The 21,100-nt window shown below is 29.5% G+C and overlaps 3 protein-coding genes across 4 annotated transcripts; 2 read left to right on the top strand and 1 right to left on the bottom strand.

Annotated features, from left to right (window-relative positions):
* The first annotated feature begins 41 nt into the window (after positions 1–41).
* On the top strand, positions 42–7,688 carry LOC123301033 (zinc finger protein 271-like). Its single transcript, XM_044883760.1, has 4 exons — positions 42–860; positions 3,437–3,497; positions 3,600–3,750; positions 6,883–7,688. Exons 1-4 carry the CDS (start codon positions 73–75, stop codon positions 7,686–7,688), a joined length of 1,806 nt encoding a protein of 601 aa, XP_044739695.1. The 5' UTR covers positions 42–72.
* Positions 7,689–14,022: 6,334 nt separating this feature from the next.
* On the bottom strand, positions 14,023–16,749 carry LOC123301032 (gastrula zinc finger protein XlCGF71.1-like). The gene is made up of 2 exons (XM_044883759.1): positions 16,735–16,749; positions 14,023–14,835 (listed from the first exon to the last, which is right to left on the bottom strand). Exons 1-2 carry the CDS (start codon positions 16,747–16,749, stop codon positions 14,023–14,025), a joined length of 828 nt encoding a protein of 275 aa, XP_044739694.1.
* LOC123300256 (60S ribosomal protein L6) lies at positions 16,294–20,764 on the top strand. 2 transcript variants are annotated; one of them, XM_044882796.1, is made up of 5 exons: positions 16,294–16,390; positions 16,897–17,057; positions 17,128–17,310; positions 18,942–19,287; positions 20,447–20,764. In XM_044882796.1, the coding sequence occupies exons 2-5, from the start codon at positions 16,897–16,899 to the stop codon at positions 20,606–20,608; spliced, it is 852 nt and encodes a 283-aa protein (XP_044738731.1). In that variant the 5' UTR covers positions 16,294–16,390; the 3' UTR covers positions 20,609–20,764. The 2 variants fall into 2 exon arrangements, with proteins under 2 accessions (XP_044738731.1, XP_044738732.1); XM_044882797.1 differs by lacking the exon at positions 16,294–16,390 and adding an exon at positions 16,411–16,478.
* Positions 20,765–21,100: the final 336 nt, after the last annotated feature.

Raw genomic sequence — 21,100 nt, 5'->3', positions numbered from 1 at the left:
TTTAAATTAATTTAAAATATATATTTTATTCAAATAAAGTTAAACTATTTTTGAGATATTAAAAAATTGATAATGATGTCTAATTGTCTGAAGAAAACAGAACCTATTAAAGAAGAAAATCAAATCGAACAAGTATTTATTTTGGAGGAATCAAATGACCCAGAATTAGATCCCGAAGTAATAATTAAAGAAGAAGATATCAATGTGATATTAGAAGAACCTTCAAGTAATCCATTGATCTTAACTAGTGTCACAAACAATGTGTCATGTGAATTTTGTTTTAAAATATTTACCAAACGAAGTGAGTTAGTTCGACACAGACGAGTGCATACCGGTGAAAAACCTTATTCGTGTGATATTTGTGGTAAAAAATTTACAAATACAAATGGTTATGTTCAACATCGTCGAATTCATACTGGAGAAAAACCATATTCATGTGATGTTTGTGGTAAAGAATTTGCTCGACGAAGTAATTTTATTCGACATAAACGAACTCATACTGGTGAAAAACCATTTGCATGTGAAGTCTGTAATAAAACATTCAATCGACATGATCATTTAGTTAAACATGAACGAACTCATACGGGCGAGAAACCATTTTCGTGTGATACTTGTGATAAAGTATTTACCAGGCAAAGCCATTTAACTCGACACAGTCGAACTCATACTGGTGAAAAACCGTTTTCATGTGATCTTTGTGATAAAACTTTTGCTCGTAATGACTATTTAATTATACATAGACGTAATCATTTTGATGAAAAACCATATCCGTGTGATTTATGTGATAAGACATTTAGCCGAAATGACTATGTAATTCGGCATAAACAAACTCATCATTGTGAACAAACGTTATTCATGTAAATCCATTAATAAAATTAGTACCTTAATTAGCATAAATTGTATTTCGTGTTTCCTTTTTCTTGTTTCAGAATATTTTACATCTAAAACAAGTGAAAACAAACAGTTGACTGACTTAATTGTTGATATACCATGCATAGTCAGTGTTGATTTCTTTATCACATTACACATACAAACATGTGACTCATACATAACTGATAATCAAGTATAGTACATATTATAAAATTTCCGCCTAATTGGTACCCTCACGGGTAAACAGTGATATTTACGAAAAAATGTTTCAAACAAAAGTTGTTTAATTTTTTATAAGGAACATTTTTTACATTTAAACTTTTGTTCTATCTCTAACTGTTTACAAGATGGGTCCTACGGACCCAAGACCCAATTGACCTATGATGCTCATTTACCTCACTTTCACTTGACCTCACTTTTTACGTCCTGAGTACGCTGTAAAAATTTCAGCTCGATATATTTTTTTATTTTTGAGTTATCGTGTCCACAGACGGACGGACGGACAACCGGAAATGGACTAATTAGGTGATTTTATGAACACCTATACCAAAATTTTGTTGGTAGCATCATTATTTTTAAGCGTTACAAACTTGGGACTAAACTTAATATACTATGTATATTTCATATATACATGGTATAAAAATTACTTCCAAATAATATTTAAACTAGGTGTGTAAAACAATTGACTGATGTAATTGTTGAAATACCTTGTATAGAAAGTGTTTAATGTCGGTGCTTGCATTATTAACCGACTTCAAACAAAAAAGGAGGAGGTTATCAATTCTTTATTTTTTTTATGTTTATTATCTCAGAACTTTTGACTAGGTGAATCGATTTTGATGATTCTTTATCTATTTAAAGCTGGTGCTTCCCGTGTGGTCCTATTTCATTTTGGTCCAGTTCTGACAACGGCATCCATGAAAAAACCATAAAAGTCCTAAATTTGCATTAAGTACGTACGACAAGAGGACGAATAACTCAATATCACTCCAACCGATTTCGATTACTCTTTTTAGTGATAAAAAACAAAAACAAAAAGAGAAACGACTTCAAAAAAAAACTTTTAGAAAACAAATTAATATGCACTAAAAAGTAAAAAAAATAACGATAATATAATGTAGTTGAAATTATTGTTATTTGTGGAGTCGATGTCAGCCAAGCTAATGTAGCAAACTGTTCTATCAGATTTGTTTCCTTGGCTGACACCGATTCCAAAAATAAGAATAATTTTAACTACATTATATTATCGTTATTTTTTTACTTTTAAGTGCATAATAATTTATTGTCTTTTGAAGTCGGATTTCTTTTTGTTAAAAGCTTTTTTTTTTTTTTTTTTTTTTTTTATAAATTAGAAGAATTTAAAAACCAAAACAATTATGGCGGTCCTTCGGCCCTCAATTTTTTGGTTTTCACAAGACCATTAGTTGAATCTTCAGCAAATTTTCATGTCCCTATCGTTTATAGTTTTGGAGAAAATGGAAACCAAAGTTTGAGCCTACTTTGCGCCCTCACGGGTAAACAGTGACGTTTGCAAAAAAATATTTTAAACAATATTGTTGTTTATTTTTTTTATATGGAACATTTTTTACTTACACTGGCAAAATTGGTTTTTTATTTTTTTGTACTATGGAGTTTAGAAGAGCATAATCTTTTATGGCACGATCACAATTATAGTTAATGCTATTTTATGGCCACTTCTTGAGTTAACCAGTCATAAGAGATTGTATTTGAGTTCCTTTACCTGTAAACTCCATACTAAAGTGTTTATACCAGAGATATAGATAATTTATAATTTATTCATTAGTAAATAATAATAATAATTAATAATAATTTCATTATTTTCCTTTGAATGATATTATATACACGTATATTAAACGTTGATAGATCATTTGAAATTAGCGCACAACAGCCCGCTTTTAATGAGGCAACTTAGCGATCCCAGCGCCTCACTTATTTTGTCCATATTTTGGGGATAATATTTTCCATGAAGGTTATAAAGAAGGAGAATGATCGCCACGTGCTAAAGCATTAGAGCACCTGTCCCTGAAAATTTGTAGAATTTATAGTTCATTTTCAGCCACCAGCCGCGCTGTCGTCGGTAAGTAGTATATTAGCGCACAACAGCCCGCATTTAATGATACAACTTAGCGATCCCAGCGCCTCACTTATTTTATCCATATTTTGGGGACAATATTTTCTATTGCGATCGTTCTCCTTCTTTATAGCCTTCATGATATTTTCTATAGCGATCGCACTTCTTCTTTATAACCTCCATGCTTCTTGTCACAGAGTGTGTATGATATCTATGGTCCTTGTATAGTGTGCATCATGAATCTTTATAACCTTCATGGTGTGCATGCTTTATAACCTCTTCAGTCGCCATTAAACTGAGTGTCTTGGATTCGCGAAGTGATACTTGAACATTGGATAAATAAATTAAAGATAATATTTAAAATAAAATGGCAAATAATTCATTTGTTGATACAAATAATCATTTGTATATCAAAAGAGAAAATATTAAAATGAAAAAAGAACTGATTATTAAAAAAGAAATATTTGATGACAGTGTTGTAATGAAAGGTGGACAAAATGAAGAAGGCAGCAATGAAAGTGATAGTGTTATAAGTGTAAAACATGAACCTGTTTACGAAAATGATAAACATTTACACATAATTAATAATGAAAATATTAAACTTGAAAAAGAATTACATACCGAATTAATTATTAAGGATGAAATATTTGATGACAATGTTGTAATAGAAGAGCGAATAAAAAGTGAAATACCAGGAGAATACAGCAATGATAGTGATAGTGTTATAAGTGTAAGTGAAATATTTGAGGAATCGGTTTTAAGAGAAAAACCATTTTCATGTGATGTTTGTAATAAAGCATTTACTGCGAAAAGTTCTTTAGTTAGACATAAACGAATTCATAGTGATGAAAATCGATTTTCATGTGATATTTGTAATAAAGCATTTACTGAGAAAAGTTCTTTAGTTAAACATGAACGAATTCATAGGGGTGAAAAACCATTTTCATGTGATAATTGCAATAAAAGTTTTACCCAATCAAGTCATTTAATTTATCATAAACGAATTCATAGTGGTGTAAAACCGTTTTCATGTGATGTTTGTAATAAAGCATTTACTGATAAAAGTTCTTTAATTTATCATAAACGAATTCATAGTGGTGAAAAACCGTTTTCATGTGATATTTGTAATAAAGCATTTACTGGGAAAAGTTCTTTAATTTATCATAAACGAATTCATAGTGGTGAAAAACCATTTTCATGTGATAATTGTAATAAAGCATTTACTGGGAAAAGTTCTTTAGTTAGACATAAACGAATTCATAGTGATGAAAATCTATTTTCATGTGATATTTGTAATAAAGTCTTTACTGAGAAAAGTTATTTAGTTAAACATGAACGAATTCATAGTGAAAAACTCTTTTCATGTGATATTTGTAATAAAGCATTTACTGAGAAAAGTTCTTTAATTTATCATAAACGAATTCATAGTGGTGAAAAACCGTTTTCATGTGATATTTGTAATAAAGCATTTACTGGGAAAACTGATTTAATTTATCATAAACGAATTCATAGTGGTGAAAAACCATTTTCATGTGATAATTGCAATACAAGTTTTACCCAATCAAGTCAATTAATTTATCATAAACGAATTCATAGTGGTGAAAAACCGTTTTCATGTGATATTTGTGATAAATCATTTACTCAGCAAAATTCGTTAATTAAACATAAACAACGTCATTAAATAAATTTCAATTTTTGCCCCAATATCCTAGATTAGTTTTTTGTATTTTATAAATACGTATTTCGACTGCCAAGTAGTCATCATCAGTAAGAATTAGCTAATCGTGATTATTCTTATTATTACTGCAGTGCAGTCCGCCACCAAATTAGCAAAGAGTAACATTCATAATCAAGAGTAGTCAGGGCAAGCTAATTCTTACTGATGATGACTACTTGGCAGTCAAAATACGTATTTATAAAATACAAAAAAACTGATCTAGGAAATTGGGGCAAAAATCGAAATTTATCTCGAAATATATCTTCGATAATATTTATAACGTCGTCACTGTCGATAAAAAACAGAAACTAATTTGTAATATAAATAAAATTTTCGTTGTATGGTATTCGTTGTATTACATTTGTATTAGTTATTTACGATACTAGTGTGATAACAGCATTATTAACGTTCGCATACGAAATTTGTACGACGAGTGCGTAGTGCTAGTTGGAAAATTGCAGAAGTACGTTAATAATGCGTGATCACATGTCTATCGTACAAAATTTTATCTACGCCTCTAAAATGTGCAAATAAACGATAATTATTGGGTGCGTTTGGCAGAAAAAAAGCGCTTGAAAGCGCTTACTAGCGCTGAAAAACAAACTGTACAGTTTTCGGCCAGGTTATGTTTTATAATATAATTTAATTAAATTAATATAAATAATTAAATTTATTTTTATTATAATATAATAATTTATTTTTTATTTATTATAAATTAGGTTAGTTTCCCCGGTTAAAGCTAACTTAGCGTCCTAGAGAAATATAGTTATTTACTATTTGACAGCGCTTACCGCTTAACAATCGCCATTTTGCTTACAAGCGCTTCCTAGCGTTTTTTTCTGCTAAACGCACCCATTATTTTAAATTTATCGTGGCTTATAGACCTTTTCATTTAAAAAAATGATTCTTTTTTTGTTTCGGACAGATGTCAAAAAACTGTTCAAATAAAGACATATCATATTTATTCTATGTTTGTCAAAAATCGAAACTTGATAAAGATAGATATGTATTTTCTTGACTTAAGAAATTTTTGACAACTGTCCGAAACAATATCAAATCGATGAAAAGCCCTATTGAGAAGAATAGAAAATAAAAAATGTTACTATAGTAACTTGTTAATAGTTATGTCAACAAATTTGACAAGCCCGTACTTTGATGTCACGTCTGTATAAAAATTTGAATTTCCGTTTTAGAAATTTTTAAATGCCCTCACTGAATTTGTACTTTTGCGAATAACCACATTTGTATAATGTGGTTATTCGCTCCGTTCATGAGTTAAGTTACCATAGTAACGACAACTACTTTATAGACCTTTTCATTTATTTCAATTACGATTCATTATTGATTGTTACGGTCAGGCAGTAATAAGTTGGGCAAAGATACCAAGGTATTTGTTATAAATTTTATTCCATTAGTTTTTTGTTATACTACCAGAAACAAAAAGTAATCACTTTTTAAAATGAAAAGGCCTATTAATAGAATTATATGGATGTACTATAAGTCTATGGATTGTATATATGTCTAACATTGAAAATTGAATACAATTTTCTAGCAAATTTAAGTAAATTTTTATGTTAATTTTCATTGAAAAATTATTATTTGTGAAATTTCGTATTTGTGAAGTTTATTTATTGGTTATTTTTCAATAATTTTGAGTTCCCACTGCGATCGATTTAGCTGTACCCTCCACCTACAATGATCCCGGTCAATAGGTATATGGAAATGTTAAATTTTTTCCGGCTTAGCATGTAAAAGTCAAAGGATGCAATTTTTTTTTCGTCAAGAGATAGTTAGTGTAAAGTTAAACACATGTTTGAAGTCGCGACCCATGTTTCTAGAGCGTCTCACAACAGGATTTAAAAGGCTTTAGGCTGCCGCCGATGACACTGGAACATAACATATGTATGTTATTCTTTTTTAAAAAAATACAATTAAAAAAACCTTCATCATATAACAGACATACATTTCGCCAAATATCGACATTTCGATTGCAGGCTTATCGAAATTTGAGTTAAAAAATATGACTTTTCAGGTATGCCAACGTAATTTTCGAATTTCGATCAAGTCACGTTGGCAATACTGGTACCGTTGGTATATACAGATTGAGTATTAAAAAAACACACGTCCTTAGTAGATAAAAAAAAACATTTTAAATTAATTTAAAATATATATTTTATTCAAATAAAGTTAAACTATTTTTGAGATATTAAAAAATTGATAATGATGTCTAATTGTCTGAAGAAAACAGAACCTATTAAAGAAGAAAATCAAATCGAACAAGTATTTATTTTGGAGGAATCAAATGACCCAGAATTAGATCCCGAAGTAATAATTAAAGAAGAAGATATCAATGTGATATTAGAAGAACCTTCAAGTAATCCATTGATCTTAACTAGTGTCACAAACAATGTGTCATGTGAATTTTGTTTTAAAATATTTACCAAACGAAGTGAGTTAGTTCGACACAGACGAGTGCATACCGGTGAAAAACCTTATTCGTGTGATATTTGTGGTAAAAAATTTACAAATACAAATGGTTATGTTCAACATCGTCGAATTCATACTGGAGAAAAACCATATTCATGTGATGTTTGTGATAAAGAATTTGCTCGACGAAGTAATTTTATTCGACATAAACGAACTCATACTGGTGAAAAACCATTTGCATGTGAAGTCTGTAATAAAACATTCAATCGACATGATCATTTAGTTAAACATGAACGAACTCATACGGGCGAGAAACCATTTTCGTGTGATACTTGTGATAAAGTATTTACCAGGCAAAGCCATTTAACTCGACACAGTCGAACTCATACTGGTGAAAAACCGTTTTCATGTGATCTTTGTGATAAAACTTTTGCTCGTAATGACTATTTAATTATACATAGACGTAATCATTTTGATGAAAAACCATATCCGTGTGATTTATGTGATAAGACATTTAGCCGAAATGACTATGTAATTCGGCATAAACAAACTCATCATTGTGAACAAACGTTATTCATGTAAATCCATTAATAAAATTAGTACCTTAATTAGCATAAATTGTATTTCGTGTTTCCTTTTTCTTGTTTCAGAATATTTAACATCTAAAAAAATTACTTCCAAATAATATTATTTAAACTAGGTATGTGAAAACAATTGACTGATTTAATTGTTAAATACCTTGTAAAGAAAGTGTTGAATATCGATGCTTGCATTATTAATCGACTTCAAAACAAAAACGGAGGAGGTTAACACTTCGACTGTATTTTTTTAATGTTTGTTACCTCAGAACTTTTGACTGGGTGAACCGATTTTGATGATTCTTTATCTATTTAAAGCTGGTGCTTCCCGTGTGGTCCTATTTCATTTTGGTCCAGTTCTGACAACGGCATCCATGAGAAACCATAAAAGTCCTAAATTTGCATTAAGTATGCACGGCAAGAGGATGAATAACTCAATATCACGCCAACCTATTTCGATTACCTACTCTTTTTTTAGTGATAAATTAGTTAGGGTACTTCAAATTCATTAAAAATCACAAAAGAAAAAGAGAACCGACTTCAAAAGAAAACTTTTAGAAAACAAATTAATATGCACTAAAAAGTAAAAAAATAACGATAATATAATGTAGTTAAAATTATTATTATTTTTGATTTGTTTCCTTGGCTGACACCGACTCCAAAAATAAGAATAATTTTAACTACATTATATTATCGTTATTTTTTTACTTTTTAGTGCATATTAATTTGTTTTCTAAAAGTTTTCTTTTGAAGTCGGTTCTCTTTTTGTTAAAAGGTCTTTTTTTTTTATAATTTAGAAGAATTTAAAATACCCAGACAATTATGGCGCTCCTTCGACCCTCAATTTTTTGGTTTTCACAGGACCATTAGTTGAATCTTCAGCAAATTTTCATGTACCTATCTTTAATAGTTTTGGAGAAAATGGAAACCAAAGTTTGAGCCTACTTTGCCCCTCACGGGTAAACAGTGACGTTCGCAAAAAAAATATTTATATAATATTGTTGTTTATTTTTTTTATAAGGAACATTTTTTATTTACACTGCCAAAATTGGTTTTTTATTTGTTTATACCAACGAGGTTATAAAGAAGGAGAACGATCGCAATAGAAAATATTGTCCCCAAAATATGGACAAAATAAGTGAGGCGCTGTGATCGCTAAGTTGTCTCATTAAATGCGGGATGTTGTGCACTAATATACTACTTACCGACGACAGCGCGGCTGATGGCTGAAAATGAACTATAAATTCTACAAATTTTCAGGGACAGGTGCGCTAATGCTTAAGCACGTAGCGATCGTTCTCCTTCTTTATAACCTTCATGGTTTATACTATGGAGTGTAGAAGAGCATAATCTTTTATGGCACGATCACAATTATAGTTAATGCTATTTTATGGCCACTTCTTGAGTCAACCAGTCATCAGAGATTGTGTTTCAGCTCCTTTACCTGTAAACTCCATACTAAAGTGTTGATACCAGAGATATAGATAATTTATAATTTATTCATTAGTAAATAATAATAATAATTTCATTATTTTCCTTTGAATTATATTATATACACGTATATTAAACGTTGATAGATCATTTGAAATTAGCGCACAACAACCCGCTTTTAATGAGACAACTTAGCGATCCCAGAGCCTCACTTATTTTGTCCATATTTTGGGGATAATATTTTCTATAGCGATCGTTCTTCTTCTTTATAACCTCCATGGTTCTTGTCACAGAGTGTGTATGATATCTATGGTCCTTGTATAGTGTGCATCATGAAGCTTATAACCTTCATGGTGTGCATGCTTTATAACCTCTTCAGTCGCCAATAAACTGAGTGTCTTGGATTCGCGAAGTGATACTTGAACATTGGATAAATAAATTAAAGATAATATTTAAAATAAAATGGCAAATAATTCATTTGTTGTTAATCATTTGTATATCAATAAAGAAAATATTAAAGTGAAAAAGGAACTGATTATTAAAAAAGAAATATTTGATGACAATGTTGTAATGGAAGGTGGACAAAATGAAGCAGGCAGCAATGAAAGTGATAGTGTTATAGGTGTAAAACATGAACCTGTTTACGAAAATGATAAACATTTACACATAATTAATAATGAAAATATTAAACTTGAAAAAGAATTACATACCGAATTAATTATTAAGGATGAAATATTTGATGACAATGTTGTAATAGAAGAGCGAATAAAAAATGAAATACCAGAAGAATACAGCAATGATAGTGATAGTGTTATAAGTTTAAAACATGAACCTGTTCATGAAAATGATAAACATTTGTACCCAATTAATTATCAAAATATTAAACTTGAAAAACAATTACATACAGAACTGATTATTAAAAGTGAAATATTTGACGAATCTGTTTTAAGAGAAAAACCCTTTTCATGTGATGTTTGTAATAAAGCATTTACTGGGAAAAGTTCTTTAATTTATCATAAACGAATTCATAGTGGTGAAAAACCGTTTTCATGTGATATTTGTAATAAAGCATTTACTGGGAAAAGTTCTTTAATTTATCATAAACGAATTCATAGTGGGGAAAAACCATTTTCATGTGATATTTGTAATAAAAGCTTTACCCAATCAAGTCAATTAAATTATCATAAACGAATTCACAGTGGTGTAAAACCGTTTTCATGTGATGTTTGTAATAAAGCATTTACTGAGAAAAGTTCTTTAATTTATCATAAACGAATTCATAGTGGTGAAAAACCGTTTTCATGTGACATTTGTAATAAAGCATTTACTGAGAAAAGTTCTTTAATTTATCATAAACGAATTCATAGTGGTGAAAAACCGTTTTCATGTGATATTTGTAATAAAGCATTTACTGGGAAAGGTTCTTTAATTTATCATAAACGATTTCATAGTGGGGAAAGACCATTTTCATGTGGTATTTGTAATAAAAGTTTTACCCAATCAAGTCAATTAATTCGTCATAAACGAATTCATAGTGGTGAAAAACCGTTTTCATGTGATATTTGTAATAAAGCATTTACTGGGAAAAGTTCTTTAATTTATCATAAACGAATTCATAGTGGTGAAAAACCATTTTCATGTGATATTTGTAATAAAGTATTTACTCGGAAAAATGATTTAATTTATCATAAACGAATTCATAGTGGGGAAAAACCATTTTCATGTGGTATTTGTAATAAAAGTTTTACCCAATCAAGTCAATTAATTCGTCATAAACGAATTCATAGTGGTGTAAAACCGTTTTCATGTGATATTTGTGATAAATCATTTACTCAGAAAAATTCGTTAGTTAAACATAAACAACGTCATTAAATAAATTTCGATTTTTGCCCCAATATCCTAGATTAGTTTTTTGTATTTTATAAATACGTATTTCGACTACCAAGTAGTCATCATCAGTATGAATTAGCTTGTCGTGATTACTCTTATTATTACTGCAGTGCAGTCCGCCACCAAATTAGCAAAGAGTAACATTGATAATGAGAGTAGTCACAACAAGCTAATTCTTACTGATGATAACTACTTGGCAGTCGAAATACGTATTTATAAAATACAAAAAAAACTGATCTAGGAAATTGGGGCAAAAATCGAAATTTATCTCGAAATATATCTTCGATAATATTTATAACGTCGTCACTGTCGATAAAAAACAGAAACTAATTTGTAATATAAATAAAATTTTCGTTGTATGGTATTCGTTGTATTACATTTGTATTAGTTATTTACGATACTAGTGTGATAACAGCATTATTAACGTTCGCATACGAAATTTGTACAACGAGTGCGTAGTGCTAGTTGGAAAATTGCAGAAGTACGTTAATAATTCGTGATCACATGTGTATCGTACAAAATTTTATCTACGCCTCTAAAATGTGAAAATAAACGATAATTATTATTTTAAATTTATCGTGGATTATAGACCTTTTCATTTAAAAAAAATTATCCCTTTTTTGTTTCGGACAGATGTCAAAAAACTGTTCAAGTAAAGACATATCATATGTCTTCTATGTTTGTAAAAAAACGCTACTTGATAAAGATCTTTCTTGACTTAAGAGTTTTTTGACAACTGTCCGAAACAATATCAAACCGATGAAAAGCCCTATTGAGAAGAATAGAAAATAAAAAATGTTACTATAGTAACTTGTTAATAGTTAACATTTTAACAGTATCTATCTAATTTGGAGTGTGGTAATGCATTCATTACGATACTTGTGCGGTAATGAATAGGGAATATTGATGTATTTTTTTTATATTTTTAATTCATTGTTTACACCGTTATAACAAAGTAAAGAATATATAACTGCTTAAAAATGCTGTATTTGAATGTAAAAAAAATTTAAAATACATTATAATTTTGAGATATTTAAACGCAGTTTTTTGGCGCTCTCTGTTGATGACGTATAAATACGTGATCTGTCAATTTAATGTATAATTTACACTTTAAAAAAATGAATTTACAACATATAATTTACACTCGTTATTATTAAGTTTTCTAATAAAAAGCCGTAGAATAGTATAATTTAATGAAATACCATATAAAATGTTAGTAATTAATATCATACAAGATGTCAACAAATTTGACAAGCTCGTACTATGATGTCACGCCCGTATAAAAATTTGAATTTCCGTTTTAGAAATTTTTAAATGCCCTCACTGAATTTGTACTTTTATTAATCATTTTTAAGTAATTAAAAAGGTATTAATTACTAAAATAATGTTTTAGTTGAAATGTCCAGTCATTAACGTTACGGAAGAAAAATATTGGAACCAAATTTAAATTTCATTAATATTCCCAATTATTTTTCCCACGTATACTGAGTGAGAAAAGTACTTCTTATCACGGGCATAGATAAAATAATTGGAAAAATTATTAAGATAGTACGAGCATCAAGGCAATTTTAGATTTAAGGTTGAAATTATTTGACCTCATTTTCAACTTTCGATGAATTTTGTTATAATTTCATGGTTTTCGAAATATCGAAAGCTAAATAGTTAAAATTTTCGATATTTTGATAATTACTTAAGATATCGAAAATTTGTATTCTTACTTTTCGTCTTATATTGTCAGGTTTTTACAGAATTCATCATAAAAATATATATTTTTAGAAATTTGTGTCTCAACTACCGTGCTCATACATTCTTAATTAGTCGGACCTTAATTAAGGTTTTAACTTTAAAAAGTTAAGAGTAGTAGCTTTTTTTTTTTTTTAAATTTCCACCGACTAGTTTTGGAGAAATCTATCTAATAATCTTTTTATATAAAATTGCCTTGTTGCTCGTACATCCTTAACCAATGTGCTAATCAAAATGAGATTAAGAAAGGTTGAAATACCAAAACAACACTTTGTATGATGGCTAATTTTTAATTTAAAAAAATGTAATAATATTAATAAATAGAAAACGTAGTAAAAAATTCCTTATTTTTGAATTCCTAAACCCACATGGACGGATTTAAGGGAGGGCAACCACAAGAGCTTGTTAAAGTTATCCGTACTCAGCTTTAAAATTTATTTACTTCGGGAGCTGGATTTTACCGAAATCATCATTGATTTTTCGACGAAAAAGCTCGCAATATTCCATTTGCCCAACAATATAATTTAATTGGGTTTAGTTCTTATATTTTACGATAACCACATATGTTTGTTGATAGGATTGTGTTTGTTTTACAATAAATAATTGAATATTTATTTAATAGGACCACACGGGAAGCACCAGCTTTAAATACATAAAGAATCATCAAAATCGGTTAACCCAGTCAAAAGTTCTTAGGTAACAAACATTAAAAAAAAAAAAAAAATTCAGACGAATTGATAATCCTCATTTTTTGTTATGAAATCGGTTAAAAATTATTATTTTGGGGTTGTTTCAGTTTATCTTTTTGTTTTTCAGGTTCTAAAAAAACAAACTCAATTGTACGTTTAGTGGAAAACTGCTTGACTTTTTTAGTTGCAAAGCATTTTCAAATAAAAAATACGTCATATTTTTTTTATATTTCTTTATTAACAAGTGAAAACAAACAATTGACAGAGTTAAATGTTGAAATACCATACATAAATAGTGTTGATTACTCTATCACATTGCACATACATATAAATACATACTATACAATTTACGTCTAATTTCCAGCTTGATATCTTTTAAAAAAATTCCAGCTTGATATCTTTTTTCGTTTTTGAGTTATCGTGCCCATAGACGGACGGACGGACACCCGGAAATGGACTAATTAGATGATTTTATGAACACCTATACCAAAATTTTGTTGGTAGCATCAATATTTATAAGCGTTATAAACTGGGGACTAAACTTAATATACCTTGCATATTACATATATGCATGGTATAAAAATATTACACCACAAAAGGATCGAAACTATGAGAACTTTCATGTTTAACTAATTGTTCATGTCGCTTAAATGATATATTACAAGGATAACATGAAAATGGTTTTTCACCAGTATGAGTTCGTTCATGCCGAACTAAGTGGCTTTGTCTGCCAAAACTTTTATCACAAAAATCACATTCATAGGGTTTTTCTCCCGTATGAATTCTCGTATGTTCAATTAAACTTTTTTGATAGTTAAATGCTTTATCACAAAACTCACAAGAAAATGGTTTTTCGTCATCGTGAATACGTTTATGTACAATTAAATGTTCATTTCGAGTAAATGTTTTATTACAAATACTACATAAAAAGGGTTTATCACCAGTGTGGATACGCTCATGATTAACTAAGTGATCTTTTCGAGTAAACTGTTTATCACAAACTTCACATGAAAATGGTTTTATACCGATATGAGTTAATCTGTGTTTAAATAAATGGTCATTTCTAGTGAATGCTTTATTACAAATATCACACAAAAATGGTTTAATACCAGTATGAGTTTGTTGATGCCGAACTAAATGGCTCTTTCTCGCATAAACTTTATCACAAACATCACATGAATAAGGTTTTTCACCGGTATGAATTCGCATATGTCGAACTAGATTGCCTTTATGCTTAAATATTTTATCACAAAGATCACATGAAATTTGTTGTTTATTGGTAGTTCCTCGATTTTCGTTTAATTTTGATTTCGAATTACTTGAAGGTTCCTCTAGCACTACATCAATATCTCCTTCTTCAATTATTACTTCTGTTTGGAATTCTTGTTCAATTGTACCCTCTTTAATAAATATTTTTTCAATTTTAGACATTATTATAATTAACTATTAATATTAAAGCACAATTAAAGTTCACAGTCACAAATATCTAAACAAATATAATAAATTGAAGTTTATTAATTGCACAGACTATTAAACATAGACTGATAGCGTTGTTGATAAATACTGGCAAGCGCACTTTTTTGGTGTTCATTACTCATGAATCATGGACATTGGTGTGTTCATATCAAAGTTTTGGGAAGTCGGAAGATAAACTAGATTTGTTAAATTTTAGACATTATTATAATTTTAAAGGTAACAAAATCACAAATATCTAAACTAATATAATAAATTGAAGTTTATTAATTGCACAGACTATTAAACATAGACTGAAAGCGCTGTTGATAGGAAATATAGAGCTTACGCTGGCAAGCGCACTTTTTTGGTGTTCATTACTCATGAATCATGAACATTGATGTGTTCATATCAAAGTTTTGGGAAGTTGGGAGATAAACTAGAAAGTCGGGAGATAGTGAAATTAATCTAATTATATATCACCGAATTATAATACTGTTCGATATTTTTTATGTTAGGGAGAGACTACACGATTTCATGAGTCTCCCGATCAAATCTGGATAGGTGCAGGCAACTCTACAATTAAAATTTTGGAAACGGAGGTGACACAAGCTGTATTCGGTGATTCGTCAAAGTGGTGATTTGACCTCAACTTGACTCCAAAATACACGCAATGGATTTTGATATTTTTTTTTGTAAAATCGTCACTTTGATTTCCCACTACTATATTATATATCCATGACTTTGATGACTTTCTCGCTTATGTTTCCGAGGATAAGGATTAGCTGATTTTACACAAATCTCAACTCAATGTACTTATCTGTTAGGATTTTATTCTATGGTACCTACTAAATTAACTATACTTGAGCTATTTTACCGAGGACAACATTTAAAAAAATAAAGTTAGTTTTTGAAAGCACGTCAGTTTAATTTAAGTGGTTCGATTGTTCTATTCTGATTTAAAATAACTTATATCTTGCAAAAATATAAATTCGAATCAAAATTGTACTATTAGGCTCGAAATTCAAGAAAGTAGCCTCGGTAAAATAGGTCAAGTTTAGAATAAAAACCTTACATAAAAACTATTTTAATTTGATCGAAAGTGATATGGAGTAAAAAATTTGTTTGTAACTAACGTAAATAAAACAATTTTTTTCTGTAAATATGAGTATGTGGTTGAAGAACATGGATCAATTTATAATTTTTTTGAATAAATTTATTTTTATGACAGGATGAATCATATCGGTTAATAGTTCTTTGTAAAATAAAAAAAAAACTGAACATAATTTTAAGTACAAATAAATTTTGTATTTTCAATAGAAATAAATAAAATAAAAACTACGTGTAAAAGAATATATTTAATGTAAGTACATTATTTTTAAATTCGTGGTGAAAATAATAATTTAAAAAACGCATGCCCGGATGTTTCTTTAGTTTAATTCACTGTCAGTAGAGTGTGTATGTGTATCAAAATTCTTTTCTATAACACGCTGTAATAGACGTAAGTTGAAATCCATATTGGATATAAAATAAATCTAATTAATCATTTATTATCTAGTGTTTATTTATTAAATTAAATTATTTAATTCGTAAGTTTAAAGATCGATTCATCCATATTACTAAGTATTTTTCTTAAAAATGTATTTTGTCTTGTTAAAAAAGTGACGTGTTTCGAGAGGTGTATTTTGTTGGTTAACTTAGAAATTTTACATGTTGTGATTTTAATTTTCTTGTATCAAACAGTAATGTTTTTAAATTCAAACTAAAACTATAGTTTTAAAAACCGAATTTTCACCACGTATTATAGAAAAAATAAATTGTAGTTTGTTTATATTTTCTACAAACCAAGCCTCGATACATTCGGCTAAAAATTAGTCTTTTAAACAATATGAATAGTTTACGATCTGGGCTTGGTGTTTTCTTGGCTTGGCTTTTGATTAATTAGTTTTTATTATCTAAGTGAAATAGTTTTGTCTGGTGTCTATAACGTGTTTTTTATTGTATTAGATGGCGCCTCCAACTGTGAAAGCGGCAGCCAAACCAGCAGCGGCTCCAGCTGCAGGAGCCAAAAAATCCCCTGCGAAAAAATCTCCAGCTAAAGCTGGTGATGCTAAGAAGAAATCAGCTTCCAAACCAAGAAACTACCAATTATCCGACGGAATTTACAGGTAACATACATTACTCTAACTTTTTGCATATTGTTTTTTCCAAATTTGTAAAATTATATTTTCTTAATAGATTTTCACGAGCTCGTACATACCATAAGAAAGCATTATGGAAGTTTGTTGGTAAGAAAACACCACCAAAACCAAAAGATAAGAAACCATTATTTGTTGAAAAACCAATTGGTGGCGAAAAGAATGGTGGAAAACGTTTGGTATTAATCAAGAAACGTCGTAATTATTATCCAACTGCAGATAAGTAAGTTTTTTCGTATACTTTTTTAAGTGATCTTTTCTTTTAAATTGATCTTGATTATTAAAAATTCGTTATTTTGACACATACTCCGCGTGGTCTTTGATACTAACCTCTTTATTTATTAATATTAATTATAGTAGGGATGTAGTATAAAGTCCTACTTTAGGCGAGGGAGTGTATCACTCAGGGGGAAGCAATGTGCCTACTTTTGATTGGCTGCGGCTCTCGCAGCCAACCCCTACTTTTGATTATTCGCACTCTCAATTGAGGGAAGATTTAAATGGGTAGCGAATTCTGCGTGTGTTGCAGATTGGTCCGAGCAAAAAATCTTTCTATTTAAAGTAAAATCTTTTACCCTAAAGAAAAAAATGTATTTTTTTTTAAAATACAATTTAGAAATTAATTAGAAATATAATATTTTTCTTAACTAATTATCCTTGGATGAAGGAATATAACTTTAATATTCCTATGACCGACTAATTACCTAAAGAATATATTGTAAATAATTCGTAAAATAATAGAAATAAAACTTCACTTATTAAAATTAAGATTAGGTTCACGGGTACATAATTCAATACATTAATAAGTAATTATTTCCCTAAATAAATTTTTACATTAATTTCATATTTTAAAAATTCTGTAATACGTTGAAATTTAGGATTGAAAAATAATCGACGTATTTTCGCGACATTCTTAAGCCTCCTTTTGAATTTCATTAGTTAACTTATAATAGTTGTAAGACTAGGATTGAAGATTGAATATTCACTAAATTGAATAGAATATTGTTGCGTTTAGGTTACTTATATCGTTGAAAAAATTGTTTTAAAACAAGCATAAATACTTCATGTATCTTTACAAATTTTACTTTTCTTTTGAATATAAGATTATTTATGTTGTCCACACACGTCAACCATATGTCAAACATGATTCCATGCTTACAAACGAATCAAAAACACTTAAAGAAGGCTTGAGCATACTTTCAGCATGGGCCTAGTTAACAGCAAATAGAAAGTAGGCACAATGATATCCTGCCTCTTCTCCCTGAATGAGACTAACCCCACTCTGTTATACTCCACCCCTTTTAAAATATTCCTATATCCATCATTTAAATTTTACTGGAGTTACGATCGTATGTGTAGCATTTCTCTGGTCAAATTACATTGAGGTTTCTATATTATTTAAATACGACTCACGAAAGAGATGTCTTCATATTTTTACCTTCATCATTTTTTGAAAAGACAAATAGACTTTTTTTGTTATGACAATAAAACGGCCTTAAAAATTAATTTAATTTAACCGGTACTAATTACAGTACAGTGTTAAGTCGTGTTCCCCACTAAGTCGAAAAATTCCATTTTCTTCCAGAGTAATTTTAATCGATACTTCAAAAATGGTCAGGAAATTTAAGTTCAAAGTGTTTTGATATTTATCGATTCAAGTTAAAAAAATCTTTAGAGCTTATTTTCATCTACGCTAATAATCACGAAATTATTACGTATTGCGTAAAATTGTTCAGCGTGCGACTTCGGTCCGGAGTATTAACAACGCCAATACAGATTCAAAATTTCACTTCTAATGAAATAATCGGATATCTCGAAAGGCACTTATAAATGTTTTTTTTTTTAATTTTATAGAATTCAGAAACATCCAACCAAAAAATGTTTTAATCAACATAAACGTCATTTACGACCAAGTTTAGAACCAGGAACTGTTGCCATTTTATTAGCTGGTGCACACAAAGGAAAACGTGTTGTTGTATTAAAACAATTGAAATCTGGTTTATTGTTGGTGACAGGACCATTTTTAATAAATGCATGTCCATTACGTCGTATCAATCAAATCTACGTTATTGGTACACGTACCAAAATTGATATTTCTGGTGTGAAATTACCATCATATTTGAATGATGCTTATTTCAAACGTGACAAAAAGAAGCGAGTCAAGAAGGAGGAAGGTGATATATTCTCAACTAAAAAAGAGGTAAGCTGCTTTGTTTATTTTAAGGGTCAATCTTCTTTAGCGTTATTTCACTTCAGGATAAAAACAGTAAAAATTTTTTAACCTAACATTAAGGTCAGTGGCGTAGCTCGCCTTGGAGGGGCTCTATTAAAATCTGTATTTGGGGGACCCAAATGAAGCTTTGAACCACCTTCGGTTTCGATTTTAAAATAAGTTATTTTACAACAGGATCATAATTTTACTATTGATTTCACTTTGCAATAAAGTATCGATGGTATTTTCTAGCTAGCAATTATTATAAGATAGGGATGCATTAATATGCTGCTGTCAGTTTACATGGTCAACTATACATTGCGTAAAATTAGCCCGGAGGCCTCGTATCATTGATACGGCGTTAGCTACGCCTCTGATTAAGGCAACACTGAAAAACAAAAGACTTAATAATCATAAAATTTAACGACGGGTTCTTTTAAAATCGGTGTTTTAGTACAATCTAAGTATTCGGAAATAAGCAAGTTAGCACTTTTAAAGATAACATAGGGTTTTCGAATCTCTGATAAATCCTCCGTACATATTATTTCCAAAAACTAAGGCATCAGGTTTAGAATGTTTGGTTTCGAAAATTTGTATTCTTCAATTCTTGGAGAATTTCCGTTGAAGAAGCTGTAGGCTTTCTGCGTGGCATCTGGTTTCAATAGAATCCTATGTACTTCATCTGCTTAAAATAGCCTCTATTATCTTGAGACGTCTCGCCTTCGGGCGACAGGGCACAGAAGAGGTCTTGGTCTAGGTGCTAGGAGCCCATTTGCTGTAAACCTCTTGGGTATTATTTTTACTAATTATTTTAAATTCACATTTTATATTAATAGTTTAATTTTTCTGTAACCGCATATATTGGAACATTTTTGAACACAAATAGTTTAAAACTTAAGATAGTATGTTCCTGTGGGACAATTATTGCTGGCATTTTTTTTAATACTTTATCATACTTATATCATGGCTCAACTTTATTTTTTTCTAAATTAGGATTCCGTACCAAAAAATTAAAATCTTTAAAATTGTGAACAAAAGGGTAGAGTTTTTTTAGACTTGAAATTGCCCAGAAAAGCGGCCGGGGAATATGCTAGTCTTCAATGAATTTAATTTTTGGTCATAATTAATTTTTTTTTGTTATTTTTAGACATACAAACCAAGTGAAAAACGTAAAGTGGATCAAAAAGCAGTAGACAAACAAATTATAGCTGCAATAAAAAAGAATCCAGATCGTAAATTATTATTCGCATATCTTGCAACAATGTTTGGTTTAAGATCGTCACAGTATCCACATCGATTACAATTCTAAAACATTCAAATTTATTAAATTTAAAAAAATAAAATTTAAAAATATTTTTACGTTTTATAAAATAGAATTACGAATGAATTGTTTGACAAACTCTGATGTAACATATTAAAGTTTATTAATAAAAAGCAATTCAATATGATTCATTTTTAAGATGTATCTCATTGTGTTTTTTTAATTGCTCTATTTAGCCAGAATCCAGAATCCATTCTTTAATTTCAGGAAAGAACGAGATAATTAAAAGAAAAATGTAAAGAATTTTTCAATATTTGAATTGAACAGTGTTTTTTTTTAACTTGTAACATCATAATAATTAATAATTATCCTCTTGTGCCTTACTTGTTTAGTTCATAGAATATTAATTATACATAGAGAATGCGAGGAATCCTGCCAGCCTGTAAGTGGATGCGATATAATGAACGATAGAGAAAACTGTTAGTAAGTTCCCCTGTGTTCGAGTCATCTATGTACTTCTTGTATGTATTAGTATATGTA

The sequence above is a fragment of the Chrysoperla carnea genome, chromosome 5 (genome assembly GCF_905475395.1).
Source record: "Chrysoperla carnea chromosome 5, inChrCarn1.1, whole genome shotgun sequence".
NCBI classification, from domain to species: domain Eukaryota; kingdom Metazoa; phylum Arthropoda; class Insecta; order Neuroptera; family Chrysopidae; genus Chrysoperla; species Chrysoperla carnea.
Note: the sequence above shows the minus strand (reverse complement) of the source record. Positions and strands in the feature narration are given on the sequence as shown.

What these genes read in the sequence shown, in the direction of transcription:
- LOC123301033 (XM_044883760.1), top strand. Translation starts at nt 73, where the DNA reads ATGATGTCTAATTGTCTGAAGAAAACAGAACCTATTAAAGAAGAAAAT. An exon ending in AAAGTGATAGTGTTATAAGT is followed by an intron (nt 3,498 to 3,599) that starts GTAAAACATGAA and finishes TTAATTATTAAG; the next exon opens with GATGAAATATTTGATGACAA. An exon ending in ACCATTTTCATGTGATGTTT is followed by an intron (nt 3,751 to 6,882) that starts GTAATAAAGCAT and finishes ACTATTTTTGAG; the next exon opens with ATATTAAAAAATTGATAATG.
- LOC123300256 (XM_044882796.1), top strand. Translation starts at nt 16,897, where the DNA reads ATGGCGCCTCCAACTGTGAAAGCGGCAGCCAAACCAGCAGCGGCTCCA. An exon ending in TATTATCCAACTGCAGATAA is followed by an intron (nt 17,311 to 18,941) that starts GTAAGTTTTTTC and finishes TTAATTTTATAG; the next exon opens with AATTCAGAAACATCCAACCA. An exon ending in TATTCTCAACTAAAAAAGAG is followed by an intron (nt 19,288 to 20,446) that starts GTAAGCTGCTTT and finishes TGTTATTTTTAG; the next exon opens with ACATACAAACCAAGTGAAAA.